At 37.9% G+C, this 16,803-nt stretch overlaps 1 protein-coding gene across 1 annotated transcript; it reads left to right on the forward strand.

The window, feature by feature from the left end:
• Window positions 1–212: 212 nt before the first annotated feature.
• Window positions 213–16,455, forward strand: LOC110787128 (E3 ubiquitin-protein ligase UPL4). Its single transcript, XM_021991699.2, has 19 exons — window positions 213–373; window positions 853–1,598; window positions 1,726–1,836; window positions 1,941–2,057; window positions 2,243–2,401; window positions 2,542–2,697; window positions 5,885–6,037; window positions 6,163–6,284; window positions 6,387–7,524; window positions 11,017–11,115; window positions 11,285–11,336; window positions 11,685–12,886; window positions 13,054–13,287; window positions 13,381–13,485; window positions 15,039–15,119; window positions 15,207–15,275; window positions 15,377–15,505; window positions 15,929–16,012; window positions 16,098–16,455. The coding sequence occupies exons 2-19, from the start codon at window positions 873–875 to the stop codon at window positions 16,161–16,163; spliced, it is 4,803 nt and encodes a 1,600-aa protein (XP_021847391.1). The 5' UTR covers window positions 213–373; window positions 853–872; the 3' UTR covers window positions 16,164–16,455.
• The last annotated feature ends 348 nt before the right edge of the window (window positions 16,456–16,803 follow it).

Here is a 16,803-nt window from a genome sequence, read left to right on the forward strand (position 1 = left end):
GATGAATCTCAATGCACATTAATTAATCGTTAAATCACATAGAAAATACCAAACGTAAAAATTAGAACGGAAGAAGTAACTCCTAATCGCATCTCTTTTTTACTTTCATCTCCTTTTTCGTGCCGGATCGAGTCGGGCCTCGGGCCGGCCGCAGCCATCTTTAAGTAACAATCCCAAGTTTTAGCGTTTCTTTTCCAATTGTCCCGTAAATAAAAAGTTAAAAAAAAGAGTAAATAAAATAGAGGCGGTGTATATATAAATAATTACTCCGTAAAACCCAAGTGAAATTTACCGAAAAATCACACTTTTTGCTCTGCAATTTGGGACAATCAAAGATCATTGTATTTGGAGGGATACCCATCAAACAATTTCTGTATGTCAATTTTCTTTTATAATCTTTTCTCTGTTATATTTTGTACGAAGTATTTTAATTTAATTTATTGTTTGCGGTTGATCGATTATTTTGTGAATGTTTATTTCTATCAATTGGTGCAATTCTGCCTTCTGTTTGTTGTATTAAATGGGTTTTAGTAAGTCTGGTAGTTGTTGAAAGAAATCGTATTGTTTTGTTTAAATTGTTACTGTTTTTGGGTGATCATTATTTTTGATTAATTTGAAGTTTATTTGCTACGGAGTATTTACTTTGTTTTATATTTGGGTTTTGAATATATGATTTTTATTTTGTTTTTGTATATAATGATGTTTATGATGGTCTAATTGATACTAGTTTAGGGTTGTAGACTTGATTCTAGTTTTATATGTACTGACCCTATAATAAATATGATAGGTTGTAGATTTGGATATAGTGTTACTGTGAATTGTGATGGTTTAATGTATATATGGTTTACACAGGGTGGATTGTGGACAAGTAAATGGGGGATAGTTTAATGGAAAGTAGGGGTCAGAAACGAGTAGAAATGGCGGAAGAGTTGCCTGCAGATAAGCGGGCATGTAATTCTCTGGAGTTTAAACCGAGTTCATCCACTGTAATCCCTGAAACACTTGTTAGTCAGACGGGTACAGTGTTTGAGATGCGTGTTGGTGATATGGTGACTTCATCTTCATCAGCAGCTTCAGCTTCAGCTTCTGGACATTCTGAGGGTGACGGTGAAAGGGATTCTCCGTATGGGTCTTGCGATTCCGATGATAGGGAGGATGGTGATGGTGATGGTGATGGTGATGGTGATGATGATGATGATGATGATGATGATGATGATGATGATCGATATAGCAGTCTTCGTGAGCTTCAACGTAGTCGATCACTTAGTGATAGCGCTAAATTTGATGGGATTATTTCTTGTTTGAGTAATGATGCTGAGCCTTCAGGACAATTAGCAGCTTTGACTGAACTCTGTGAACTTCTTTCATTTTGTACTGAAGAATCAATATCAAGCTCGATAGCCGATAAATTTTCTTCTGCTCTTGTAAAATTGGCAAAACATGAGAACAACCCAGACATTATGCTTTTGGCTATCAGGGCTTTAACTTATTTATGTGATGTTTTCCCACGTTCGCCGAGTTTCCTTGTAAGGCATGATGCAGTTCCTGCTTTGTGTCAGAGGCTCATGGTCATTGATTACCTTGATGTTGCTGAACAAGTATGCCTCTTTTGTGCTCAACCGGAATCCTAATGAGACCCTGTAATTTAAAATATGGTTTAGTTGTATGTTATATGTTTATTTAAAAACGTATTGTATTTTTATGTAAGCCACTTGTTCCATGTAGTGCTTACAAGCATTGGAGAAAATTTCTCGTGATCAGCCACTTGCATGCCTGCAATCTGGCGCGATAATTGCTGTTTTAGGTTATATAGATTTCTTTTCTACCACAGTCCAGGTAAGCTAGCCATGAGTATGGGAGAAGTAGCCATTATATAAGATTCCTGTCATTATCCTTTTGTAACATTAAGTTATATTCCATTTATTTTTTGTTTATTTTAGAGAACTGCACTTCGCACTGTTGTCAATATATGTAAGAAGCTCCCGTCCGAATGCCCTTCACCTGTCATGGAGGCTGTTCCTAGATTGTGTATACTTCTGCAGTATGAAGATCAGCAGGTTTGTGAAGTGTAATTTTCTTTTCTTTTTTTTCCATTTTTTTTTTTTAATTTTGTATCTTTAACATTTGTCTTTGCCCCTTTTCTTCTGGTGGAATTAGTTTCATTTGTTACAAAAGCGACGTGCAACTGAGTTGCTTTTTCCTGTTTTGTCATCTCTTAATTGGTTTTTTATACACTGTTTAGCTTGTGGAGCTTGTAGCCAATTGCCTGATCAAAGTAGGAGATTGTGTGAAGGACTCCCCGGGGATGTTGAGTGAGCTTTATGGTCATGGGCTCATTAATCAAGTCACGCGTCTCATAGACTTGAACAGCCGAATCACTTTAAGCCAACCTACATGCACGGTAAGCTATAATCTTTCTAATTTGATAGCTCTACAGGAGTAATCATATGCTAATTATATCTGCCTTAGAATCGAACTTTCATTCCCAATTGTAAGATAGATGAAAGCTCCTGGATCACCTCAGTTATATTGTTAAAACAGGGTCTAGTCGGTCTAGTTGCCAAAATTGCATCTGGATCAGCTGATGCTGTAAGAACTCTTTTCGAGCTCAACATTGGAAGAATTTTGAAGGATGTTCTGTTAAATTCTGACGTTGCTCATGGAACTCTTCGTATAAAAGACAACGATTGCACTCAGGTTTGTCGGCTTTTCTACCGTATATTTCCTTTTGTCTAGGGGTTGTTGATGTCTTTGTTAGGCTATGTCCCAATCTGAGATATGTTGCTTTCATCAGATTTTTGTTGTGTTGCTAAGGTTACCATGTACTAAATTAGTATTGAGGAGTTGATGAAAAATAGAGGTGGGGGAGGGGAGATATTTTTGCAAAAGGGAACAATGTGATAAAAAAGAGTTATTGTACCCGGTTTTCTTGCTGCATGTTCTATTGGATAGGAGGGTTGGGCGTTTACCTAGGACTTTTGATAAGGGTATGCACATTGTCATGATACCTTCTATAAATTTTATTAAGATATTACTGTCTATTACCTTCCTTTGTCACATTTTCTTAATTTGTGCACCAAATTAAAGTGTGTTCACAAAAAAAGAACTGAGGAAGTAGCAATTTATTTTCTTATGGACCCAAAGATACCATTATCAAGTTAAGCATTGGGATAGTTGAGTAGTAATTCGAAATTGAGTGATTTTGATTCACTCACACTCCTTACACATAAAATACGTTGAGTTTGACTATTGAGTACGGAAGTGGGATTAACGACTTTGTTAACACTGGTTCCATGCACGAAAATATCCAACTGAGAGGATGCTTTCACAAGTTTGAACTTTAGAAGGTAGAATATTGCCAAGGGTTTAACTTATGGTTATTGGCCTATTGGTTCTGTAAATTACAAAAGTACCACACTCCATCCTAATGCAAGTTAGGACTACTCGATGCTTGGTTGGCACTTGGCAGTATCGGTAAGGTGTGTTGTGGAAAGCATATGGGTACAATAAGAGTATAATGCTTAGTAAGAGAGCTTTGATTGATTGGAAAAATGTTCAAAATGTGTGTGCGTTGTGATTAGGCCGGGTTATTGGGCGGGTCGGGGCGGGTTGGTGCGGGTCTTTAACAAGGCGGATCAAATGCGGGTCAGAAGAAATCATAAGAGGGCAGGGGCAGTGTTGGGTCGGGTCCGGGTCAGTTTCAAAATAATAAAGGGTCATTATTGGGCCAAAAGAGCATGATCTCATTTCTTTCATTTCCAACAACAATCAAATTTCAGAATTACTGAAAATAGATTCTATGTTCTTTCATTAATACGTAGTAGTATATTAGTAATATCATCAAAGATTTTCAAAAAACAGAATCATAGTGACCATTAATCCCAATTAAAAGATATAATTCGAATTCCACTAACTCTATGCCTTTAAATTTCTTCCTTCTCAAAGCCCCTTTTAGTCGTTCCAATTCATTCAATATTTATAGTTAACACGTTAATGGACTAAATCAAAATGGCTCTTAAAACATCTTCGCTTCCTTTCCGTGAAGTAGAAGATGGTCTTGCCGTTGTCGTCCCGTTATCGCTTTTGGGTCAATTGGAAACAACCTCTCTGCAATTGCAGGGGTAAGGTTGCGTACGACCCCCCTTACCCCGCTTCTTGCGGGAGCTTCTTTGAGGCAATGGGGTAATGATAATGATAATGATAATGAACACGTTAATCATAGCTTCTGAAATTTCAAGAAAATGACATCTTAAATATCAAAACAATCGGAAATGAAAGAATTTGTTATAGAATGTAACAAGAGAGTTAAATCACGAAAAACCCAAAGAAAAAAGAGAAGAGGTATGGTGAAAGGAGATACTAAGTAATCGGTGGTGATGAGCGATGAAGTTGGAGATCGAGAAAGCACGAGAATAACAACTGTAATGGAACTACGAAGAAGAAGGAATCGTCAGAGATTGCGGATCGCCGACGGTAAGAGGAGGCCGGTGAGAGGAACTGAGGAGTGAGGAGAGAGAAAGCACTAAGCTTACTGGTTACTGGGGAGGAGAGAGAGAGAGAGCAAAATATTTGAGTTGGCCCTTTAAACGGCCTTGTATCTGTATTTCATAATTATTGGGCTTTTAACTTGAGCCCTATAAAAGCCCTACTATGAGTCCTCTCCACTATAAAGTTAAAGAGTCAAGATCCTTTTAAAATTAGCCCGACCCTGCTACACATTGGACTACTCTGTCCAATAACCAGACCTAGTTGCGATGTACAAATGAATTGCTTGGCCGTTCTAGTTATTTGTAGAACTTACATGAAAATCTGTAAGTTTCTGGCCTCTTCAACATGTGGCTTGAGCATTGTTACTTAATATGCTGTCTAGAATGTTCTACCCAACTTTATGGATAACTTGCTTATTCTGTAAATCTTCTATGCAGAAAGCTAACCTCAGGCTTCAACAACCTACAAGCTTCCTTGCCCATCCATTATTACATTTTTGTGGTTGGATACATGTCTTTGCCCAAATAAGGAGTTATTGAGATTTGTTTTCTTTGGGAGGCAGAAGACAATACCCATAGGAAAAAATACAAATGACTGCTATATTGTTGCTCGGTGGGTTAGGTGGTAAGCCGTGACGGGAAAAATAATTCCCTGTCTCATAACCGCAAAGAGGGGTTTCAGCTGATATTCCTTTTTAGAATATCTGTTTAAAACTTTCCTATCCAATTGTAGTAAACCTAGTCTAGAAGCAGCATATACACTTTTTGTTTGTTGTAGTGTCCCTCTCACGTCTTGTTCTTAATAATCTCAAATTCTTGAGAAAAGAATAGTGCTCAGTGCAACCTTTCAGAAAGGACAGGAAAGAAAGAACACATTGTACTGTGATTATATCAATGTTACACAAGTTTAGAACCAAATCTGTTCATTGAACTGGATAGTAACCGGATTGGTCCGAAATTTGATGAAGTCCCTTCTTGGCTCATGGAGTGAAGTTACATGTGAAACCTATTGGATTGAGTGGTGGGAGACATAGCAGCAAAAATGGTTATGGTGTGAGCCTGCGAACTTGTTTCACTTTTACTTGTATGTTCGAATTGTATTAATTTAAGAACATGTGAATTGCATTTCTTTCTTGGTGATAATGATACCTTGGTTGCTGAAAATAATTTTATTCTTTGAATGGAAAGGAAAAAAAGGAAATCATGAACAGACTAATAGGTCCATTTTTTTTTCTGACAAAAAGTTGTTAAGGCTTGTGAATAACAACAGTCATGACTCATGTCCTCTGGAGGACTTACCCTCTACGTTTACACAATACTCATTTATCTTGTTTCTCAAATTAAGTTGACATTTTTTTTATGGATGATAGTATAAACTAGAAGCCTTAATGTTTTAGGTGCATGAAGTTCTGAAGTTGCTACATGGGCTGCTTCCTGAAGTAGCCAGAGATAAAAATGAAGAACTCTTGTCAAGCACAGAATTTTTGTTGTTGGATCAGCCTGATAGACTGCAGGAATTTGGGATGGATATTCTTCCTACTTTAGTGCAGGTTAATCCATTAAATATGTGGAAATTGGCTCCGGACATTTTCCCCCTTTTTTTTTTTTTTTTTTTTTTTTTTTCTCTCCTTGCTTCTGGGCTTTCTTAAGTTATTATTACAATTTCCCCTTGCAGGTAGTTACCTCTGGTGCAAATCTATATGTCTGTCATGGATGCCTTTCAGTGATCAGTAGATTAATTTATATCAGCAAACCGGAGACTCTTCTGAAATTATTTGAGAGTATTAACATTGCAAGGTGAGAATAACTTGATCCATTTCTATTATTTTCTAAGGAAGTTTTCCGTTACCGTTAGCCTTTATTTTTATAATGTGCCATTGTCTTTGAACCACATGACAGCTTTTTGGCAGGCATATTCACTCGAAATGATCACCATGTTTTGGTATTGGCTCTCCAAATTGCTGAAACGGTCCTGGAAAAACTTCATAATATCTTGATGCAGTCTTTTATCAAAGAAGGTGTTCTCTTTGCAATTGATAACCTTCTCATGCCAGATAATTGTTCAAAGAAAAATTTCCCCATGATCAGCAGTAGCCGAAATAAAAAGATTGCTGGGAAAGAGGTTGTGCGCTGTTTGTGCTATGCCTATTGTACCACACAGTCGCAATCCACTTCAGATTCTGAAACATGCAAGGCTAACAAAGATTCCGTGCATAGTGTTGCTGAGAATCTGAAGATGAAATTCTTCACTGTAGAGCCGCATAGTTCTCAAAGCATGGTGACTGATATACTTCAGGACCTTAGGAATTCTGCTGTACTAATGAATGATCTGCTAAGCATATCCTCAAACAGGGAAGCAGGTGCTCAGAGTGAAGAGAGACTCTGCAGTATTTTGAATAAAGTCATACTTCAGCTTGGTGGAAATGCACCTGTTTCAACATTCGAACTCATAGAAAGTGGTATTATAAAAGCATTACTGAACTACCTATCTAATGGTCAGCTTTCATGCAAGTCTTGTATTCCCGATGACTTAACACATGCTTATGGTGTACAAAAAAGATTCGAGGCCTTCGCAAGAATATCTTTGTCTTCTCCTTATCCAGTCTCACAAGATTTGCCTTTGTCTTTGCTTGTGAGAAAGTTAAACAGTGCCCTGTCAACTGTAGAAACTATGCCTGTTATGGCAGGTTATGCAGCCAAGCTGAGAGGCTCTTATGCAACTGTTCCTAATGGGCGCTCCACTGTGTATCCATGTCTCAAAGTTCGCTTTGTGAGGGGAGAAGAGGAGTTGTGCTTGGGTGACTACTTGAAGGATGCTGTGAATGTTGAGCCTTTTTGCCTTTTGGAGGAAATTGAACAGTATCTACGGCCCAAAGTAGGTCAAACAATAATGGGATCCTCAGAAGCTAGTACTAAAGCGTCCTTTGTAGTAAAAAATAAACCGAGTCAAGTTCCTCTTGATGCTGCCTCCCTTTCAGGCAAAATTGTAAAACATCTGGAATCAGGGAGCACATGCACTGTTATGCCTGAAATGCAGGTTAGTTTCTTGCTTTATCTAAGTCATAGTTACTCATTATATTTCCATAACGACGATAAAGTAAATCATTTCTCTTCTGTTTTGTTTTTAGTCAATAATCCTTGTTGAACATCGTTTTCTATGACCAATGACCCTTTTTCTTCTCAATTTACACCAATGATTGAAAAGAAAGGGAAATCTGAAAGTAACAATGTCTCTTTATTTTGCCATTACATGGCTGTGGGATGTAATGGACTAAATCAAAATGGCTCTTAAAAGCTCTTCGCTTCCTTTCCATGAAGTAGAAGATGGTCGTCCCGTTGTCGTCCCGTTGTCGTCCCATTATTGCTTTTAGGTCGATTGGAAACAACCTTTGCAGGGGCAAGGTTGCGTACATCCGACCCCCCTTTACCCCGCTTCTTGCGGGAGCCTATTTGAGGCAATGGGGTAATGATAATGATGATTTATATGTTTCGAAAGAATTTCAGCTTATATTGAGGAAACGATTTCCAAATTCCCCAAGTTTTAAGAAGCAAGAATCAGAAAACAAGCTTTGTTGTAATATTGGAGAATTTAGTTTTGAGCTAATATACCGAATCCGTGTTCTGTGCCACCTCAAGTCATGTGCTTTATATGTTGGAAAATTTGTAAAAAATACTCCAACCTTTGCCCGGTCTTCTAAAAACAGTACCACCTTTGATTAATTCAGAAATAATCCAAGTTTTGGGGGTTGTCGTCCCAAAAACAGTCCTTGACATATTGGTAACCGAAATGATAAGTAAATACTGACACATGTCACTATCTACTTTGTGTAGATTCAGTTAATTTTGATTTTAAAATTTTTCTCTCCCCTCTCCTCTCTCTCCTATTGCTGCTTTCTTTGTCTCCCCCCCCCCCCCCCCCCCCCTTCACGGATTCTCCGTTCTTCTTCCTCTCCTCTCCGTCTCCCAAGGCAGTCCCTTCTTCACCCTTTTTCTCTCTTCTCTGTAACAATGGTGGGTTAAAAAAAAGCACCATCATCGTCTTTCTCCTCTTAAATTTCATATCCTTACTTCTCTCTCACCACCTCCACCTCCACCTCCACCTCCACCTCCACCACTACAACCACCCTCTCCACGTCACCCACTCCCTAGAACCACCGAACTTTCATCACCACTTTTTTTCTCTCCCTCTCTCGCATCAAATCTAAACTATCTGGCCAGAAAGGTAGAAGAGGCGACATTTGTGGTGGTTCCAGATAATGGCGGTGGAAAGGAAGATAAATCGAGGAAGTTGGTGCTCCGACAGAAGAGGGAGTGGGATTGCTGGGTGTATTTGGCAGTAGCAGTGTGGCGGTTGTTGCAGTGGGTTCAGGGAGGGGATGTGAGATTCGATAGCGAGAGCGTTGATCTGATTTGGTGTTGGGCGGTCGACGGGTAAACAATAAGCCAATAAGCCAATAAGCCAGAGGTTGGCTTATTCTAATATGTTAGTTTATATTGAATAATTTTCTCATAATGGTTGTCATATTTCTTATTATACAATTTTGTCTACAAATTTATGTGTCAATTAATAGGGTGTATTTGATTTCTCTAAACAAAAGCAAATGGGTCGGAAATATGAAAGTTGATAATTTTATACATAGAGCACCAAGCCAACAGAAAAACAAAATGCGATTTTCCATCTTAAGAGGTAAGAATTTGGAAAAAAAATGGAAATCTTTTTAAAAAAGAATGACAAATGGTTTAAGAATGTGTTGTTCATATGTCATTAAGATTTGCATTATCAGTAGAGTCTAGTAATTTACATTAAGTGAGGGTTGCTAACTAGATATTCCCGGTTTGTGCTCTCCCAAGATTTAATAACCATTGTCCTCCCTAAACTCACAAGAATTATGAATGTCAATCCTTCATAAGTTTCACATAAGCGACTTCATACCGAGAGCTTTATTCATACCCAAAGCATTGTTTTAGCTATTACATCCTACGAAAGTGGGAAGTCGAAGAAAAAGAAAATAATGAATTATCGTGGAAAGCAAGATGAAACAAGCTGTAGGTTTTTGTGTGGAGGGGGGTAATTAGGAAAAATAGGAAGGTTAATCAAAAATTGAAAGAGAGATGAGAAATGATCGTAAAAGAGGAAATACTCAATACTTTAGAGTTGAAAATAATCAAACGTACCTTCTTAACTCATCAATATTCCTTATAGACAAGTATTTATATTTTTAGAATTTGTTTTACTAATGTATGCCCATGGGCACATGTTAGAAAAACCGTTAATAGTTATTATATGTTAAACTAAATGAAGATAATAAATAAGTTTTTGGTTATCATATTATGTACTATAATTATTGTAGGGAGTTATTTGGTAAGGTCAATTCATCTTGAGCATATTTGGTATTTTCTGTTTTGAATTGGTCAAACATATATACAGGTGACTGTTAGGTAACTTAGGTAACCATCAGTCAAGTGTGGGAGGTAGACAAGGGTGGCCTGTGTTTAGAAGCATTCGGTATGTGTAAGGAGTTTAGAATCCCACTGTCAACTACCCCCTCCGTTTTTTTTGGAAGTGTTACACTTTCCATAACCGGCCGTTTTTATTTAAGTGTTAGACTTCCATATTTGGAAACTTACTACTCTAGAAGTTATATTTCTCTCTTCTCATAAACCCCACTTCGTAATAAATTATTCTTTTCTCTCTCATGGTCCCCACACATGCTCAAACCATCTTTTTTCTTATAATAAATAATTCACCCTACTATATATTTCTTACAATAAACAATTAACCACGTATCCAACTTGCATATTATTTTAACTAGTTGAACTCAAAACCTCCTAAAACTATGTGACGGTCAAAATAGTGCGACTAATCCAGGAAAGAGGGAGTACCTTTTAAGACTCTTTTTAAAAATAAAATACAAAACTACCCAAAGAACACATCAAACCCTAATTTTTGTTTTTGAAAATCTTATTAATTTGTTCAGAAAATTAATATAAAACTTGAAAGTAACGAAAGGAATATAAATCTATTGTCTAAAAAAACAAACATTATCCTGTGGAAGAGTAAATTTGAATATTAAACTCCCTAATAGTCGATTCTGGAAGAACGAATTGTTAAGGGGAAAAAATCGATTGACTTTGATACTCTGTACCAGCAAGGTAGACTGGCTTATGTTTTTAGACAACTATACGACAGAAAGCCTGCTGGAGAAAGCCATGTGTCCAAACATGATTTGGAACTTACTAACCCTAGTTGAGGAACAATTTGTTTATCTAGTTCTCGCGTGATGTGCCTTGGAATTCTTTGTTATTTCTTGGTAATCAGCTCAGCATTAGTATCTCACACAAGTCCAGGTCACTAACGGGTGTTTTCTTTTATTTCACCACTCTCAAGCCAAAGAACCACCCATATACTGATGTAGCCTATTGACTTTACTTGCTTCACTACTTTTATGCAAAACATTGTTGCCGCAGTATTCAGCTCTTCCTGTTTCAGCAGGTTGCTCATCTTTTTAGAATATACTAATAACTGCAGGAAGATGGAGATGATAAATCTCATAGCTCAGCTATGGACATAGATTTGGGGCACACAAGCATTGTTGGAGCAAAAGTAACAACTGAAGAAGATCAATCTGTGAGTTGATCTCCTTTCTAATAAAGTATCCTCAAGTCTAAGTTAGTGTTCACTTATTTTCAGAAGCTACCCAGATATCCATATTACCTTAATTCTAAAAACCGGCTGCTTATAAGTTTTTTTCTGCTGTAATGGCAATGTGATTCTAATACTTGATTTTTTGTTTCAGATATCTCCGAAAGAGGAAATTCCCTTACCAAATGTAACTGAAAACTTAATAGGTGAGCGGGCACGACATGCTATGTCCTTTGATCATTTTCTAAAGTCCTTGCAAGTTGCAAGGCTGCAACCTAAATGCAACCTTTAATATTTGATATGAAGAAAACATAAATCATGTTACTGAAGCTGAACTAATATGTGTCCTATGATGCTTCTCTGATCTATCTATTTCTTCCCTCTCTCCCTCCCTCGTTTTGCATATCAACCACAGTAGCAGAGCTTGGTCATGGAATATGAACTTCTAGACGGAGTTGTCTGCATTGCTAGTGAAATTTGCTTGTTGAACTTGCCTGCCTTCATAAAATTTTCTTGAAAATCATAGTAAAATCACTCTCTTTGGATGTGTGCAGAAACTAGCTCTACCTGCCTGTGTGGTGATGATGAAAATAGTAGGAAGAGCCACTTTCAAGCATCCTTCAACAAAGAGAATATTCCATTAAAGTTGGCGCTTTACCTTGATGGAGAGCTGTTAGAATATTCATCTACCTTATACCAAGAAATTCTTCAAAGACGAATGGATGGTTCAAAATTGTGGAGTAGTACATACACAATAACGTATAGGAGGGTAACAGGTAATGGGACAAGCAGTTATAAGGAATCTAGGAACTTGTATGATGATGGTACTGTAGATAGACTTTTCCTATGCCGGCAGGTTATGCCACTCTTCTCCAACGTATTTACCCATGGACGTGATCCTAAATTGGATTTATCAAGTACTTCAAGTGATATATTGCTGCTCCTCAGATGTTTGGATGTGATGAACAGGTTTTCATATCATTTGGTATCTTATGAAAGAATAAATTCTTTTGCTGAGGGTAGAGTACAAGATTTTGATGAGTTTAAAGTGGCACTTCCTACACTGCCGCAGTATGAGTTTGTGAGCAGCAGATTGACAGAAAAATTAGAACAACAGATGCGGGATCCTTCAACTGTTCATGTTGGTGCCATGCCATTGTGGTGTAGTAATTTGATTGCCAGGTGCCCATTTTTATTTAGCTTTGAGGCAAGGTGCAAGTTTTTTCAGCTAGCAGCATTTGGTAAAGTGCAAATCCCACCTAATATGTCATCTCATAGTGATTCAAATTCATCTAGAGACAGGAGGGCTTCTGCTGGTAGTCCACCTCGTAAGAAGTTCCTGGTATGTCGAGAACGTATCTTAGAGTCGGCTGCTCAAATGATGGGCCTTTTTACCCAAAAGAAAGTAGTTATTGAGGTGGAATACAGCGAAGAAGTTGGTACAGGTCTCGGTCCAACATTGGAATTTTACACATTAGTGAGTCATGAGTTTCAAAAGACTGGACTGGGCATGTGGAGAGGTGATTATATATCAGCTACTAACAGTTGCAGCAAGCAGGGTTCCAGTATGGTATCAACTTCAGGACTGTTTCCTCGCCCTTGGTCACCAACATCAAGCAACATAAATGGGATAGAGTTTTCTGATGTTATTAAGAAGTTTGTTCTGTTGGGGCAATTTGTAGGAAAATCTCTTCAGGATGGAAGAGTTTTGGATATTCCTTTTTCCATAGCATTTTATAAACTTCTTCTAGGGAAGGTAATACTATTGATTTTCAGCTTCCCCCCCCCCCCCCCCCCCCCCCCCCCCCCCCCCCCCTCCCTCCCTCCACACACACAAAAAACCAACCTTGTAGTAAGAATGTTGGTTTTGATTAGCTATAATTTGTGTGCTTGTTCCATTTAACATTGTTCATGTTATTTTAGGAACTCTCTCTATGTGATATTCCATTGTTTGAGCCTGAGCTTGGAAGAAGTTTGCTGGAGTTCAAGGCTCTTGTCAGTAGACGAAAATGTGAATCTGCATCTGGGGATAATATGGTGCATATGGATGGTGATAGTCTGAGGTTCCGGCTTACGAAGATTGAAGATCTATGTCTTGATTTTACTCTCCCTGGTTACCCTGATTACGTCCTTTCCTCTGGGATGGATGATGAAATGGTTTGGATCAATTATTGTCCATTTCTTCTTCAACTCAGCCAGCATTAGGTATTCAGAGTATCAGATTTACCCATCTACTTCTCTTTTATGTAGGTGAACATCGACAACTTGGAGGAGTATATTTCTTTTGTTTTGGATGCTACAATACAAACTGGAGTGCGTAGACAGGTGGACGCTTTTAAATCAGGATTGAATCAGGTTTGCGTTTGTGATGCTTGTAAGGTCTAAAGAGTCTGGGCTGTTTGGTTATGCTCAAATTATGACATGTTTGCTCTTTGGTTGCATAGTTGCAACTTCCAATTTAGGAAAAAGTGACGTCACTGGTCCCAACTACAGACGATCTACTTTAAAAACGTCTTAACTTTGATTAACTCAGGATGGTCCTTACTTAGGAGGGTCTACTCTTTCATTGGGCTTCATGACTTACAACTTGCTAAACAAGTATTTTTGTGCTTTTTTTAGTCTATTTTTTCCAAAGAAAAAAAGAGAACTGATTATTTTAACCTTCTTCCTCCCTCCTCCCTTCACCACCTGCAACATCGTCCTCCCACCGCCATTTCTAACCTTCCTTGACAGCAGCCCAACCAACTCTCCCCTCACCCACAGGCCGCAGCAGCTCGCCCACCAACCCTCCTCGCCCCGCATCCATCTTACAGGTCGACCTCTTCATATAAAAACAGTATTGGTCAAAAACATAACTACCTCAACAAAATAAAACTACTAACATTCTTATATATCCCAACATGAGGAGTTCTTTGTAGCAATGGCCATTTTCATGCTAAATCTTTTATTCTTTTAGCCACCCTACAAATAAATTATCTCTCGGCCGACACAAAATTGACAATAGCTGATGTCATTACCCCAACCACAAATAGATACTGAAAAATTGCATAGTAGCAGCTACCATCCCTTTCTATGTGGTCATGAAAATCAGAGGAATTTTTTTTGGTATGGAGGGGCTGCAGCGTGCAATTGGAGAAAGAAATGAGTTTGGATTTGCCGGACCTTATGGTTGGATAAGGGTGGGGCAGTAGGGGTCGCCGAAAAGAGGGAGAAAGGGAGATGTGATGGCCTTAAGGATGGGCAGTAGGGGCTGTATGATGAAGAGGTTAAGGGTGGATGGGAGTAGAGAGAAAGCAAGGTGGTCAAGCTAAGGGGGCTGGCGGAAAAGGTGAAGGGAAGGGAAGTGGGTTAGGGGATGAGTGGAGAGAGAGAGGAACAGAATTTTTTTTTTTAATAACAAAATGAAATCGTCATCTTGGCAAGTTAACTACAGGTGAGGACCGTTTATGTAAAATGCCCCTTAAAGTTGGGACTACTATGAGTTACTCCCTCCGTTTCAGAATACTCGCAACACTTTTATTTGCGTGTAGTTTTAGGAATGTTTAGGGATAGTACATAGAAATGAATAAACTACTGTTCAAGTGGGGTTAATGGATATATTTAAATTGTGTTGTGTGAGATACAAATAATAAAAAAAAATTGGTGCAAGTGGGGTAAATAGGAGAGAGAAACAATAAAGAATTGAGAAATTATTTTGAGTTCGGATTATTGTATACAAATACCGAATGTCAGTCAAACTCCGAAGAAATATCAGTAGTTTTGTGCTTTATCATCAATTTTATGTGGATTAAAAATGATTCACTGGAGGAACTCTTTGTGGAACTGAAGCTATGTTTGGAGTTGGTCATACTTACTTTGCTGCATACACAAAAATATGGGTTGTCTTTAATGATATGAACTCTTGTCAGGTTATTTCTGATAAGCATCTTCAACTTTTTACTGAAGACGAGCTTGAGCGTTTGCTTTGTGGAGAACGTGATTCTTGGCTTGTATGTACATGGATAACTTTTTCTTTATTTTGTTCAAGCTAGTGATATTTCTTCTAGTTACTAAAAAGCTTTATGGTGGTTTGACAGTCTAGTGACCTGTTTGATCATATCAAGTTTGATCATGGATATACTGCTGGCAGTCCTCCTATCATCAATGTAATATAACTTTCAAGTTGTTGTCTAATTATGTACTTGAGAACTTTGAGCAATTATTTTTATGTATACAATGCACTGAACGTTCACTTTCTGGGTTTCAGTTATTGGAGATTATCAGTGAGATCACCTATGAGCAAAGACGTGCTTTTCTTCAGTTTGTCACTGGTGCACCCCGGCTACCCCCTGGTGGTTTGGCTTCCCTTAATCCAAAGCTGACAGTCGTGCGCAAGGTTTTATGATCTGAATTATTAGTTTATGAACTAATTATTTTAGTATATTTGGAAAGAATGGTAACATGTCTTAAAATAGTCTTGTATTGCATTACCATGATACTTCCATCTGAAATGAGTGATACAAAGATTATATTAGTTAAATCATATTAAAGCCTTAAATATGGTTAGGGAAATGTGACAACCGTTTCGGACAGAGGGGGTAATATGTGTCCATTCCCTGATCATTGGCACACTTGAAATATTTAATAAATGAGAAAGTAAGAAATATACCATGTTAGTAAAACTATAGTTTTTGTTAGACTGAACTTGTTGAGAAGTAAACCTGGTTTCCTTCAACAGTTGATTTTCACTGAACATAGCTTTAAGAAACTTTGGGCTTTCATTCCATCCCTCTTTCTGACATGTTTATTGTTCATGCAGCACTCAAGCAATAGCCCTGATGCAGACTTGCCAAGTGTAATGACATGTGCTAATTATCTGAAGCTACCGCCATATTCATCCAAGGTGATATGCCATGACTATAATTTATTTATCTATTTAATTGGTTTTTTCTGTTGTTTCCTCCATTTCCAATTGAAACTTTTTACAGGAGAAAATGAGAGAGAAACTTCTATATGCCATAACAGAAGGGCAAGGTTCGTTCCATCTATCATAGCCTGAACAAGATAAGATAGGTACCTGCAACTGTGGATTTGTAATAACTAGGCTAGATTAGAGGCTGCGCTGCGCTGTACATAAAAAAAAAAGGAACCAAATATGACATGATGGTGGAAAGCATAGCTGCTGATAGATTAAGATGACCTTCATTGCTCACTAAACTGAACTTTGTATATAGCTTTTAGAGGTGTTGCTTTCTATGTCCTTTTACGGTAACCTCATTTCCAATAATTTCTGAATCCTGGATTGGATTGTGGTTATGAATAGTTCTTGGCTTTTGCACATGGAAATATCTGGCGATTTGCAATTGGTTTCGCTAGATAAACTGATTGCTTAAAGGGCAGTGCTCAAACGTAATACCTAGTGCTACCGAAGCAGTGAAACTCAAAATGCAATACAGTACAGTTTAGCTGCTTTTCATTAGAGTTCTCAGAAATTTGATCAAGTTAAATTTCCAGTTTTGGCGAAGCTAACGCTTTGAAACTGTTCCAACCAAACATAACTCAAAATGAAGTCATATGATTTTGTTTTGACTCAAAACTTAGCGGACTCACGTCAAGGCCATGTTTGGATTGGGATAATGGAAAGAGGGTAATAAAGTCAACATGTATTAATAAAAGGAAAATTAAGGTAAATCA

This window comes from Spinacia oleracea, chromosome 2, assembly GCF_020520425.1.
Source record: "Spinacia oleracea cultivar Varoflay chromosome 2, BTI_SOV_V1, whole genome shotgun sequence".
Classification (NCBI taxonomy): Eukaryota; Viridiplantae; Streptophyta; class Magnoliopsida; order Caryophyllales; family Amaranthaceae; genus Spinacia; species Spinacia oleracea.